This window comes from Peromyscus californicus, unplaced genomic scaffold, assembly GCF_007827085.1.
Source record: "Peromyscus californicus insignis strain IS unplaced genomic scaffold, ASM782708v3 Scaffold_7__1_contigs__length_154581171, whole genome shotgun sequence".
Classification (NCBI taxonomy): Eukaryota; Metazoa; Chordata; class Mammalia; order Rodentia; family Cricetidae; genus Peromyscus; species Peromyscus californicus.
In genome coordinates this window covers 114,432,098-114,447,137 of record NW_026294595.1, presented here as the reverse complement: position 1 = coordinate 114,447,137, position 15,040 = coordinate 114,432,098, and the positions used below count along the sequence as shown (strand labels likewise).

The following is a 15,040-nucleotide window of genomic DNA, read 5'->3' as shown; positions in this document are numbered from 1 at the left end:
TCCCTACTCCGCCAGTTTGTCCCTCCCCCAGGTAGAGCCACTGCTCTTTCAGAGCCATGTCGCAAGTTCCAGGAAGGGCACTAGAGCAAAGGGTCTGTCTTTACAATAAATCGTTGGACTACGGCACTCATCAGAAATGTGACTTGGAACAGGCAGTGACTGCTGAGCATGTGCTGTCAACTATGCTTTCCAACATACTTTTCTTTGTGGAGCACTCACAGAGCCCTGCCCTACTTCTTTCTGTCTTCTATTGGGGACACAGTACTTTTTCTTCCTCTGTCTTCAAGATCCAATTGGTGCTGTTCTACATGGCAGCTGGGATAGTCATTCCTGTGCCGTCAACAGGAGGGACTGAAGGGATATGGCTCTCTGCTTTCTAGAGTCTCATAAGCTAATGTAGTGTTTTCTGTATAGCAGCCACTGCTTGATGGTCATTAATGAAGGTATATTCTCAGTGACATTCATTGTTAAAAAGCAAAACAACGCTGATGGAGAAAAGCTGTTCTGAAATGGTATCATGCAGAGTGTCAGGAGAGTTAGTCAGAAGGGCCATGGAGGAGAGAGAAAGGACACACACACACACACACACACACACACACACACACACACACACACACCACTCACATCACACACAAACATGTGCCCCCCACATCCCCCCCACCACTACACACATACTGGAGGTGTGGGAGAAACACTTAATAAGAATGCTCTGAGAGGCGGGCAGTGGTGGTGCATACCTTTAATCCCAGCACTCGGGAGGCAGAGGTAGGCAGATCTCTGTGAGTTCAAAGCCAGCCTGGTCTACAAAGTGAGGTCCAGGAGAGAGAGAGAGAGAGAGAGAGAGAGATAGAGAGAGAGAGAATGCTCTGAGCCCAAGTTGAGGAGCTCTCTGCTGCTACACAAGCTAATAGGCATTTGATATGATGATAAAATAAGGAAAAGCTGTCCTTAGCCAAATGAAAGGAATCAAAGCAAAGCACAGAAATATGGAACCAGGCACATAGAGATTGGAGTGAGCTGAGGGTTAGGCAGCCCAGGGCCTCTCTGAGCTGTCAAGAGAACTATCTTCAGGAAGAAGAGAAGGTACAAACAATACCCACAATCAGGAGTTTGTCCCTGAAACACGGATTCGTGGATGGGTGTTCCTGGGAGCAATAGATCCTAGAACTGAGCTCCATAACTATAGTTTACCATCATGTGGCCTTGGTGAACCATGTAGTGATTCCCTGAACAGCTGCTGCTGAGAGGATGGCTTCTCCTTCATGAAGATGCTTGGAGGGTCAGACCAAAGAAACTTCCCTTGTAATGTAGATGAATGCTATCATTTTTAACTTCCCTTGTAATGTAGATGAATGCTATCATTTTTAACTTCCCTTGTAATGTAGATGAATGCTATCATTTTTAAACTTAAGAACTCCTTGCTGGTGTCCCATTTCCCTGGCTTTATTAAAATCCCATTTTAATAAATACATCAAACTCTCTTCTAGGACGTTCCATTCTCACTTCCTTCTTATTTAATGCTTTGGTAAGTCTATTCCTTAGGAGGTTGTCCTCTCCTGAAGGAATTTCTGGTGTTGAAGGCAAGCTAGCAAGGCACTGAGGGGAAGTACTTTCTTGAGTACTTTGAAGATAAATTGTGGGTTACATGGTCTAGTCACAAGCCATGATATTCTTTTCCTATAGCTACCACATTTCATTAATTTCAGGGTGCATCATTTTTGTTTTGTTTTTATATCTCAGTGTCTCAGAAACCATCAAGGGTGTTGAAATAGTATTTTTATGGGAATAATACAGCCCTCAGCAGGAGTCAGAGCGGGGTTGAGAAGGGCAAGGGGGTAAGGCCGCAGGGCTTGTTAGAATCAGGTTAGGAAACAGAAGACAAACTGTTTTCTTCTCCCTCACTTGCCAGCTGCTGAGAATTACCTGAATATTTGGATTCTGCCCATTGATATCAGCTTTGGAAAGATCTGGAAAGTTTGGTAGGTCAAGAAGAAAGGATCTGGGGCCGTCTCTTTGCAATGAAGGATGCCCAGTCTCTTGAGGGAATCGCTGTCTAGGGAAGGGTTGGTGGACGACTTGGTGCTCCCCTGGGACTTCTTTGGACAGAGGAAAGCTGGTTTCTGATGTGGAATCACTCTCCAAGTTGAGGTTATTCTAAAACATACAAACAAAACATACAAGTAATGAAGAAATACTTAGAAGGCAGGCAGTTAAAAGTGATACTCTTAACAGTCTATTAAATTAAGGGACAAGGACAATTTATTCCAGTGGCTGGAGTTAAACCAGTCTCTTAGTCATTGTTCTATAGCTGTGAAGAGACACCATGACCAAGGCAACTCTTACAAAAATAAGGCATTTAATTGGGACCTTGCTCACAGTTCTAGAAGGTTAGTCCATTATTGTCATGGTGAGAAGCAGACAGGCATGGCGCTATAGCAGTAGCTGAGATCTTTACAATCCTGATCCATAGGCACCAGGCAGAGATGCTGGGCCTAGCATGGACTTTTAAAACCTCAAAAACCCGCTCCCAATAACCTACTTCTTTCAAGACCACATCTTACTCTAACAAGACCACACCTCTCAATCTTTCTGAAAAGGTCTGCCAACTGATGACTAAGCATTCATAATATATAACGTTATGGGGGTCATTCTTATTGAAACTACCATGGCCAGCATAGTATTCCCAACTCATTTACCTACCACATGGTTTAGTTTCTCCATCTTTAAAAGATCAAGACAGGAAATGTCTCCAAGTTTACTATTTAGGAATTTTCTTGGGAGTTATGAACTATTTATTAAGCATCAAAGCACATCAAAATAAGAGAGCTATTTTGAAGGAAAAGAGGTACTCCTTTAAAAGCTGGAACCAACTTATAGTTCATTTCTCACAGCTTCAACTGGTTAACCACCATGGCTTTAATTATAACCTTGATGTCCAGTTTTGTTTCTTTGGCGTAAATCATGAAGGAAAAGATTTGATTAAATTGGATAAATATTTAAGTCAAACTATTGATTACATCTATTCATTCACCCATTGTATCTCTATTCACTCATCAATTCATTTACCTATTCATTTCTGTTCAGCCATTTATTCTTGGCTATTCATTTACCCATTTATTCATACATATATCCATTTTGCTTATAGTGTTCTATCTCTCTCCAATAAATAAATCATAACTACAAGCTAGGCATGAGATGAATTAATACATGAGATAGTCATGTGAGCTATACTCTTTTGAAATGTACATCTATGTGTAACAAATAAGAACACATAGACAAATAAGACAAGAGACTACTGAACATTAGCTAGGTGGACAGAGAACACCTCTTTGAGGAGGTAACAGCAGAGACAAGATTCGGACAAGAGAAGGAGAAGCCCCAAAGTGATCCCGAGGTATGACAAAGAGCAAATTAGATAGAACTCACAAAGGAGGAACTGACAGCTACTTTGAGGAACATAAAATTAGGAAGGCTGGGTGTAGAAAGACAAAAGTTGAAGAAACACAAGAGAGAAGGATGAAGAGATAGAGAAAAAGTGACAAAAAGAGAACTCTGAAATCTAACACCTTTATTCTTAAAATTGCAAGTCAAATCTTTTTCTCACCTAGTGAAAAAGTCCCAATTGACTTGTCATTGGGGAAACTTTTCCAATGTAGCTATCCCTGTCCTTTCACACTTTCTGGAACACTCAGCAAAGGCATCCTCTGGCCCTTCAGGGACAGTATTTTTATGTTTACTGGTGGAAGGAGATGTGGAGATAGAATTTCCCCAGCCTTTGGGTCAGTGGTTAATGCTGTTGTTATTGTTGGGCATGTTTTGAGGTTTGGGAGTTACGTTCCAGCACATTGTCTCCACACACACTCCCTGCCCCCACGGCAGTGCTGTTGACCCAGCCAAACAGTTCTGTCTAGAATAAAAACACGTTTGACTCTGAGTACCCAAGGTCAAGAGCAGCCTGAGACTGAAACACACACAGACCACCTTTGTCACTCTGTCACCTCTGAAGTGGGAAATGAGAGGTTGCTTTCATGTTTTCACTTGCCCTTACCTTTTGCTCAGGAGATGTGGCCAAGCCAGTGCCTCTGTTAACCTTTCCAGCCACCTCTTTGTCATGGTTTTTGTTTCCTAGCATGATTAATAGAGGGAGCTGGACTAGTATTCTGAGGCATTGCTCAATGCAACAAATTCTAAATGTATTGTTGTTTGATTGAGTTGGGGGGGACAAGAAAGAAAGGGAGGGGGGAGAGAGAGGGAGAGAAAGAGGAGCGAAGGAGAAAGGAAAGATGAGAGAGAGAATAGAAGAGAACAGAGTTTTCTTCAATGTAAGACTTCTCTGTCCCAATCCCCCAAAAGGTACCTAATAAAGTTGTTTCTGTGCCTTTATCACTGGACACCCAACCCCAACACTTCCCTGATGGTGTTAGAGAGTACAGTTGGTGTTAGAGGATACAGTCAGTTCTCCTTGATGGTGTTAGAGTGCAGCCATTAATCCCTGATGGCGTTAGAACAGTCAGTTCTCCCTGATGATATTAGAGAATACAGTTGGATTCTTCCTATTGGTGTGAGAATGTTCAGCTGGTTCTCCTGGAGAATTTTTTGTTGGGGACTCAGGCATATAAATCATATAAGGGGCTTGGTGTTTGCTTTCCAAATGCTTTATAGATTTTTGTAATCAAAGCCCCAGCTTTGTTGTATCAACTAAGCATGTTCTTAACTAGATCAAAAACAAAACTCTTTGTGCTGGAGATGTAGCTCAGTGGTAGAGCATTTTCCTAGCATCCTCAAGGTCCTAGGTTCAATTATCAGCATTGCAATGTACACACAGACACACATATAAGCAACGAAGTATTCTTTTTACTATTAAATTTTGTGTTTTCAAAGAGATTGGAAATGTACATCTGTGGCCAGTTGACATTTTACTTAGGTGTCTGAAAAGAAAAGGACTGAATTTAATTGATTTATTTTTTCCTTTGACTCTTGAATTCTTCTGATGGAAAATTCACCACCATAGAGTAATTCCTGGCTTAGATTCAAACCAAACAAACCCCTTCAACTTTCTATGGCTTAATGCTCCTCCATGCAAAGCACAGCAGATAATCACAGTCCTATACTCTTCCAGAAAGATGGTCAAGAGTTGGGCTTTATCTACACAATAAAAGAGAAGTGCAAAGTTAGGACCTTTGGCTGAGCAATCCAGGCCACAAGTGACTCTGCTGGGAATAGTTTGAGGACTGGGATTCAAGTATGTTTTGAATTGAGTCTTGCACAAAACTGTGGCATTGCTCCATTGTTCCCCAACCACCCTGCCCCCTAGACACTTGGGCTCAACATTTGTAAATATTCGGAAGATTGGAATTAATAACAAAATGCTATTCACAATCTCTGAAAATCTGAATTATGTCTGCACCTCTTCCAAATCTAGTTACCTTGATGCCATGCTATGCTGTGTTCCTAACTGTTCAAAAACTGGAAACCTTGGGGTCCGGGAAGGGTATTTAAGAATGGTCCCTCTAAGACAAAAAAGAATTTTGCTCCATCAATAACAAAATATGAAAGTACTCATTATTTTGGTGATCTGAGACAGGAGGATGATAGACATCCACTAATAGTACAGGCAAAGGCCTTTCTTCATTTCTCTTAAAGGGACTTGGGTCACATCTTCCTTGCAGAGTCTAGTTGATGATAACACTCTGATTGTCACCATACTTACTCATTGGGTGTCCCACTTAAATTACTATAACAGGGCAAAGAGTCACCGGGTAGGTGAAAACTGTAAAAACAGGGTTTTATTTAGACAAGTAAACACTCTTTTCTGGAGATGATAGTTTAGAGATGTCCAGGAATTTAAGACAAGAAACACTACATTCCATCTGAGATGTCATAGGATGCATTCCTGTCTAAATTCAAGTGACAAAATGGGCTTGCCTGCTCAGTATGGGAACATGTTCCTTGCTTTATAGTCTGCCTCTAATCTGTGACCTTCCAATAGCAACGCTGTAGCAAAGCTGCAGTAGCCATTCTCCCTTGGTGGTTCTAATGGAGAGCCATTACTCCCACTGAGAATAAAAACAGGATAACTGAAGTTGAGGAAGGTGATCTAGGTGGGTCAACTTAGCTAGCTACAACTTCATACTTTCCATCCTTGTGCACAGGAATCCCTTCATTTTCCTACAATGATTTGGACTTAAAATAGCATGGTTCTAGAAACATCAGGCTCTTGCAGGTTAGTGTTTTGCTTCAGATAGCAATAGTGTGGCACATATTGCAGTTGCCTACCCAATGATCCTTCCTATCTTTTTCTTACTCAGTGTTTGTTTCAGGTGGGAAGACAGCTGCCTAAAACTATAGCTCACAAACTTTGTTGCAGCTGAGGGCTGATCATGTGACACAGGCTGTCCAGTTAGGGTTAAGGAGAGGTGAGGGCGTGAAGTGTTAAAAAGGAAGCAGATTCAGTCTGCCTTTTGTCCTTCTCTATCCCACTTTCTCCTGTATAAAGAACTGATGGCACCATCACCCTGATCACATCAGTCCAGGATTGATGACTCCCCAAATGTCTTCCTATTATCATTGATAATTGCCCTAGTTAGGGTTCCTATTGCTGAAATGAAACACCATGACCAAAAGCAACTTGGAGAGGAAAGGGTTTATTCAGCTTATACTTCCACATCACAGTTTATCACCAAAGCAAGTCAGAACAGGAACTCAACCAGGACAGGAACCTGGAAGCAGGAGCTGATGCTTACTGTCTTACTGGCCAAGGAGGGATGCTCCTTACTGTCTTACTCATCATGGCTTACTCAGCCTGCTTTCTTACAGAACCCAGGACTACCAGGCCAGGAGTCGCTCCCATCACAATGGGCTGGCCTCTCCCCCATGAATCAATTCATTCAATAATTAATAAATTAATCAATAAAAATTAATCAAATAATTAAGAAAATACCTCTAGCCAGATCTTATGAAGGCATTTTCTCAGTTGAGGGTCTTTCCTCTTTGATGACTCTAGCTTACATCAGGTTGACATAGAAACAGCCAGCACAATAATGCTACAGTAGCAGTAGCAATGTTCCCTTCTGTAAAATCTATTATATTTTTAGAGCTGTGACAATTATTTATATGTTAAACTCTCTGCTTTGTTGGTTTATGTGTTAGCTTTTATGCCAGGACCATATGTTTGCTTGGTTGAAAAAAAAAAACCCTGTCATCTGTCATTTATAGAAATGCTGACAGAATTGTGGAACTGTGTTAACTGAAATTAGCCAAACACAAAAAGACAAATACTGCCTGTTCTTGCTCATTTGTGGAAGTTAAGAATATTAATGTCAATCAAGTAGTGAGTGTACTGGTTGCTGAAGACTGGGAAGGTTAGGGAGTGAGTACCAGGAGAGCTTAGATAATGGGTGCTCAAACACAGCCTAGGGGACAAATTAGGGCTGTTGTTTCATAGCACAGGAGGGTACCAATAGTCTCCAATAATTTATCATATGTTTCAAAATTGCTAGAAGAGTTTGAAAGTTTCTAAATAATAGACATGATATATAAATAATAAATATTTGAAGCTAATTATCAGGAAGTTATCATTACAAATGGCATACATATTTTGAATTATCATAGTGTACTCTATAAGTATGCACAATGCTATATGTTAATAAAATAAAATGATTAAAGGGAGGGGACCCATGATCAGAACATGTTATATGAAAAAATACTTTCAACAAAAAAGTAAAAACCTATTTAGTTAATTAACCGTGTTGAGTTTTTGATCTTTGTGATTGAACTTAATCCTTAAATGACAGAATTATTGGCAGGGCATAAGATGAAATGTGACTGAACTCCTTGGCATCCAGTTGTAGATGCTGGGCTCTGTAACCTCCTCTAACATTGCATTCCAAATCTGCAACCCTTTGCAGATACTTACTGAATTGTCATTGTTTCTGTATTTACATGTTACATTCCTCAAATCTTCATGACTGTGCTATGCTGTACTTCCTTTAAACTGTACTAGAGTGCTGTCAATAATGTTCAAGGGTTTGTCCTCACTCAAATGTACCAGAGTTCCTTGCACAAATGGCTGAGCCAAGAGCTTGAGAATAGATACTGCACATGCATTGAGTTTGGAATAGAATATTTTGCAGTGACAGACAGCAAGGACATTTTCAGTGCCTAACAGGGTTCTCTGGGGTGGGGGAAAACCACAGGAACCAACTTAAAGGGATCTTAGTTAGATTAGACAATTTGAGCATTAAAAAAAAAAAAAGCAAAACTACATGACTGACGCACACTGAATCTGAAAGTGCATGAGTATATACTAGAACCTCTGAGGAAAAATCCCAGAAAAATGACTATCATTATTTGAAGTAGCTATAATTAAACTCTGAGTGGGTAATTTGTGAACTGAGATCAAAAGGAAATGAAAGTGAACAGGTGAAGGGAACAGGAAAGTAGGAATGTGAGCCAGGAAGACAGAAGCCTGCAGCTGACTGAACCTGCTTTATAATACTGAAGAGTTTGGACCTGGGAGGGGCACACTTCGCAGTCCTTCTGTAACATAGTGGAATAGTGTGAATCCCAGCTTGTCTTGTGACTTTTCCACAGGTGCCACTTCACTGGTGGCATTCTGTGAGTCGGTTAGAGGCTGGTTGGAGCTGTGTGGTACTCGGATTACGTCAACCCTCTTATGTCTTCTGGCTCCCTTTGCTCGCACAACCTGGTCCTGCACACCCCTGGATAGTTAGACTGAGATGAAGAAGAACATTTTCTGGGACAATTTTTAAGATGATAAGCTATATGTTTTTTATCACTGTGTTCCTTATACTGAGTATATAACAGGTACAAGACCAAGGATGTCCAGTCACGGCATTCTGCCACTGTGTGGCTCGAGCTGCTTATTGTGACTTCCTTGTGGCCAAGGTGGATTACCACAACCACATCAACTGCCAGAGTGGTCAGAATGGCCAGACTGTCCCAGTTGGTCATTTGCTGCAGGGAATGAATACAAGGGAGAAAGAATAAGGTTCTTTAGACAACAAAACACAGGACAAATTGAGATGATGATCACCTAGTAAGGAAGACCGTCACAGTAGAGAGGAACAGGGTGAGGGAACGGTCAGTGGATCCAGTGTTCGGAAAAATGACCTAAGTTGTTGTCCCTGTTTGTAAATAGCACCTGCTCCCTTTGGCAAACATCCGCCAAGGGCTGTTGTGTGAAAAACACGGCTGCTCCGGTCCCTCCTCGAGCCTCCGGGAGAGGCACATGCTAGTAACAAACTGGCTGGCTAGAAATGTTTCAGTGCTTTTTCCTTGTTAAGGCCGTGGAAACTATTCCCAGATTAATACAACCAGGCCGACTTCTCAGAGTCAGACTAGATGGCAAATTTCTGGGGGGCAAAGAAGGCTGTATCTGCAATCTCTGAGTCCCATTCCCCAATTCCAACTGCTAAGGGGGCGCCAAATAAGTACTAGCTAAAGATGATGATTGCTCTGTCTTGTTAAATTTTGTTTTAATTAGACTCAGGCTGTAGGCCTCATTACTCCTCATGTAGCTTTAATGTGGGATTCTAAAGAAAAAAAAAGAATCTAAGAATCTTCTATTGAAGATATTAAAGAAGATATTATTAGCAATGCATTTGGTCCCATAGGCTTTGAACAACAAACAACAGAGATTATAATTAACGTCACTGTAGTCTCTCTCCTGAAAACACACTAACAATATAGCTAATTAGCAATATGTCCTCATTTGCAGCTGGACATCTGCATATTATTATCAACAATGCTTGTTTCCTTTTTCCAGATTAAAGGAAGCCATACTGCACCCAGGCATATGGCTACACTTCTTCCATATTAAAACACTCTGTTTCCTTGTACCCAGGATAAGGGATAATCATACTTTTTTTTTTTTAAATCTGTGCTGGGCATCGATTTTGTCTGGAAAACTTCCACACATCTAAAAATAAGTTCAAGAATGCCACTGGTGGGGTTTCAAAGGGAAGAGCAAAAGTTCTCCATTTGGGGAGATAAGAGAATAAAGGACACATTGATTATCTTCACACATGATTGAAGAGCAAGTACTCCTGGGGAGAGAAAAGCTAGGGAATGAAAAAAATGAGATCTCAGCATCTCTTTCTCTAAGGGACACATTTGTTCTTGATGCTCAAGAAGATTGGATGGAGATGGGCGTGCTGCAAGTAGCAGCAGTGGATGCTGGGAAGAGGCAATCAAGATCCACTAAGGAGACACCATCCAGTCTGGATGTGAGGGTACAAAGGTTGACTGCTCTTCATTCTTGCTGTACCTGCATGCAATGACAATCACTCCCCTGCAAACAGCATGGATGAAGTAAATAGTTGCTTCATCAATGCCTCTATTCTAAACCAAGCATAAAAATGCAACAGCTCTTAGGAACTATGCTGGCAGAGAGGAGACAGCCAGACATGTGCTTCAGTCTTTGTTAGGGGACCCTGAAGACAGCCCTGGGAGTTGGCGACATAGTCACATCATGTTTCAAGAAGGCAGGAGTGTCACAGTCTGGCTGGGAACCAATAGAGCCTTCTGTTTAAAGTCTGACTAATAGCTGAGGAATCTCTGGTTGTGGTGGCAGAAAGCATGAGGAGGATGTTTACTTTAGGGCATGGGAGTGACCTCACTTCTGATCTCAGGCACTGCTTTAGAAGAGATGAAGGATGGTCTATTCTCTGCACTGGGGCAGGAATTGGCTCTCTGGGGGAGGGGCTGCCCAACTCTGTGCATCTTTCCTAATGCTTCTGGGCCAGCTGGCAAAATGGAAGTAAGCATGTTGCTGATTTATCTCTAATACTTCTGTATTGCTTTGATCTTAAAACTGTGTAGATTATTAGTGGCGTTTCAAGTTGTGTTTTCTCCATCACTGGCACAGAAAACAGAGGGGTAATTTTTCCAGGACCCGCTTCTTTTATGTTCTGTTAGTTAAAAAATGAACTGAAATCACCCTTTCAACTCTAAGATAACATATAAGACATAATTACAAGGATGGAAAGCCAGTTTTCCCAGAAAAGAATCTTTACTCATGCTATAAAACATCAGTGAAAATATAAGGTGGAAAATTTGTATTTTCTAGATTGCTCCTTTGAGGTAGGTAGACAAACCTAGATAATAAAGCTAACTCTCATGAGGCTGTATCCCTGGGTACTCCAATTTGAGGCCAGACCTAATTTGCCAAGGGCTATAATGGATAGGCCTGGGCTGTCCACCAGGGGGCTTCAGTCACTGCTTTTTGGTCACACTGGAGCTCAGCATCCCCTAAATGTTACACCCTGAGCAAATGTTACCGAGTATGGATTATTGATGATGTTCCAAGCCGTACTTTCTCTATTGCTAGAAAAGAAGACAGAATGATCCTTTGCATTTTAGCTATACCCAAGGCTCAGATGAAATTACAGAAAAGAGGGTGGAAAGATTGTAAGAGCTAGAGGACCAGATTGCTCACTGCTATAGTGTCTGGATGTGAAAGGGAATCTGCACCTGTAACACCACAACAATATGGTTGCCTCAACAAGACGTACATAATGACAACACCACTTGACACAACAACACAGATAGGAGAAATCTCACAAGGTGGTCCCCTAGATAAAGATCTATGGGCAATTAATGGAGAGAGAGAGAGAGAGAGAGAGAGAGAGAGAGAGAGAGAGAGAGAGAGAGAATGTGTCTTCTTCAGGGATGTGCTCACTGACAGGTTATCTAATCAGTGGTCAGCCCCAAACACATGCACACATGAGTAACACTAAATGGACTCAGTCCATTCTGTATTTGTGTGGAAATGATGACAAAGAAGAAGAGGTCATGAAACTGACAGGACTTGTGGAGGACACTGAAAGAGTCAGGGAGGGAGCTGTAGGAAGACAGTATTCATAAATGAAATTCTCAAAAAAGATTTAAAAAGAAAGAAAGAAAACAGTGATTATCTAAACCAGTGGTTCTCAACCTTTAGGAAGGAATGCTGAGGCACTTTACAGTTCCTCGTGTTGTGTTGACCCCCAACCACAAAATTATTTTTGTTGCTACTCCATAACTGTAATTTTGCTACTGTTATGAATCATAATTAAATATCTGTGCTTTCCAATGGTCTTAGGCGACCCCTATGAATGGGTCATTCAGTCCCCAAAGGGGTTTCGACCCACTGGCTGAGAAACACTGATCTAGATCCATTTCTCAGGACCCAGCTTGAAGAGACATTAATCAACGTGCTCATGTCCTGGTTAGTGGTTGTCAACTTGATGCAAACTAGAATCACTTGGGAAAAAGAATCTCAATGGAGTAATTGCCTCCAAAAGATTGGCTTGTGGGAATATCTGTTCGGACATTTTCTTGACTATTGATTTTCATAGAAGGGTCAAACACACTGGGGGCAGTGCCATCCCCAGGCAGGTGGATCTCAGATGTATAAGAAAGGTAACTGAGCAAGCCAGGGGAAGCAAGCCATCAAGCAGTACTTCTCCATGGTTTCTGCTTCAGTTCCTGCCTCCAGCTCATCCCTTGAGCTTCTATCCAGGCTTCCCTAAATGATGAACTGTGAAGTGGAAGATGTAAGAAACCCTTTCCTCCCTGTCTTAGGGTTTCTATCACTGTGAAGAGACATGATGGCCATGACAACTCTTATAAAGGAAAACATTTAATCGGGGTGGCTTACAGTTTCAGAGGCTCAGTCCATTATCATCATGGAGGGACATGGTGGTACGCAGGTGCTGGAGAAGGAGCTGAGAGTTCTACATCTTGATCCACAGGCAACAAGAAGTGAACTGTGTGTCACGCTGGGCATAGCTTGAGCATAGGAGACCTCAAAGCCCATCCCTACAGTGACACAGTTCTTCCAACAAGGTCATGCCTACTCCAACAAAGCCACATCTCCTAATAGTGCCACTCCCTATGGGGGCCTTTTTCTTTCAAACCACTACACTCTCCAAGTTGCTATTGGTCTTTGTGTTTATCACAGCAATAGAAAAGTAAATTAGGACAGCAGGTACCAAGTATCCAAATCCTGCTTTGACCAGAAGGGGTCCAGCAAGCCAAAGAGGCTCAGGCAGTGAATCAGTATCTCCTTTATGTAACGAAGGGTACTAAAGACCCAGACCAAAGCTGAGATTCTGATTTTGGAAGGGAAATCCCAGAAGGTAAGCCAGATCACACAGAATGCTCACTCAGAGGCTGAGGCCAGAGGCTGGGCTGGCCCTGCCCAGTTACTATACCAATTAAGAAGATGGAATCTTCTCAACATTTAAGCTCCACACTTTCTACTTCTAGAAATCTCTCCATTTCAAGTACCTATAGATTTTTAAAAGGAATGTAACTCTACCTTTGGAATTTTAGAAAGGAGCTCATGGAATTGTGGGGATAGTGCTGGACCTAGAATGAGACCCATATCCTAGGCCCAACCTTGCCTTACTGTAAGTTTGGGTAAGTTACTGTGGTTTGCATCTATGGTAGAATGGTTTTAAAGATGTCTACAAATTCTTCCTTTCTAAATAACCTTCCTTAAGCAGGTGTACCCTGTATACAGTCTTTGAACTTGACGATGCTACTGACTATGAGTTTGGCCATGCTACTTATTATGAGAGACAGCAAAAACACAGACCCCAAAGTGCTTGTGCTTTAGTATTACTTATTTTAGTTGCTCTTTGGAGTGTACCAAGAAGCCAGGACTAACCTGCTGAAATGGGAGAGATGTAGATCAGGGGCCATATATCCCATGCCAATTAGTTTGCCAAAGGACAATCCTCAGCTGGAGATCCACGACCACCCAAGACTAACTGAGCCAACTTGGCTGAGATTAAGAGAATAATGAAGAATAATATAGTTTTATAATTTTAAGTTACCAAATTCAGAGTGGTTTATTACACAGTAAAAGCTAACTGATACAGGACCTTAGCTGTTTTTCTCATAAGGGTCTTAGGAAGTAGGATGAGAATTTTAGAAGAGCTCTCTGGGTTTTCTGGAGATACTGTATCATAGCAATGTGGTTTTAAACATTTAAACAATGTTTGCTATTTTTAAACTGTGTGTGTGTGTGTGTGTGTGTGTGTGTGTGTGTGTGTGTGTGTGTGTGTATTGTGTATGTGTGACAGAGAGAGGAGGTATGTGTAGTGTACATAAGTGCAAGTGCATGTGGATGCGACAGGCATTGGATCCTCCTGGGGATGGAGTTATAGGTGCTTGTGATCTGCTTGATGTATGTGCTAGGAACTGAACTCAGGTCCTCTACAACAGTAGTACATGTCCTTAACTGCCTTGACGTGTTTTAATTTCAAAACTTTTTGAAATGGCCAAAGCAGCAGATCCACGGGTAGCCTGATTAAATAAAAACCCAATGGCTTTAAATGCATCAAATGCAGATGCTGCCTTCAGTGACTAGAACACCACTGTCTCCTTTCTTGGGTTAACTCAAGATTGGTGAAAGCTATTGCAACATCCACCATCTACTTCCTTCACTTACATGTTCTTTGTTAACAGCTCTACCACCAGCCTCTCAAAGGTTCAGAGTTGAGTCTGTAACAGTTTTTCCTTGCGCTTTCACGATGCACCTAGATAGCTCTGTTGGCTGCCAGAAACTATTCAAGCTCATTTACTAGAGAGTCAGGCCTGGTAGCATAAGCTAATTATAGAGCTGTCACAGACCAAATGTGGCTGGAGGTGAGGAGAAAGCTGCAGGCCACTAGGATTTATTCCCCCTCCCACATGCCTATCCAGACAAATCTGACTAAGCTTCTGTTCTCCTGTCTCCAGGGAAACACAGTCCGGTCCCTGAAAGTGATGCAGCTGTTGGGTATTTTGACAAAGTTTGGGTAATTTGGGGTGTTTGCTAGATTCATGAGTTTTCCCAACAAGCTTTTCTTCCATCTCTATCATGTATCAGGCACTGTGTGCTGGACCATGGCAGTTCACATCACACATGGATCATTAAGGAAAGTTATCAAAAATATGAAAATGAAGCCAAAAGGGAGAGCAAATTCATCAGTTCATAGTGAGGCACAATATAACTTCCTTATCTGAGATTATTTAATTCTCTGGGAGG

At 41.7% G+C, this 15,040-nt stretch overlaps 1 protein-coding gene across 1 annotated transcript in view; it reads right to left on the bottom strand.

The window, feature by feature from the left end:
• Positions 1–15,040, bottom strand: part of Ism1 (isthmin 1) — a 77,066-nt gene that overhangs the window by 25,183 nt on the left and 36,843 nt on the right. The window contains exon 2 of the mRNA XM_052724429.1: positions 1,924–2,154. Within this exon, the coding sequence (XP_052580389.1) occupies positions 1,924–2,154 (231 nt within the window). The remainder of the gene's footprint in view (positions 1–1,923; positions 2,155–15,040) is intronic.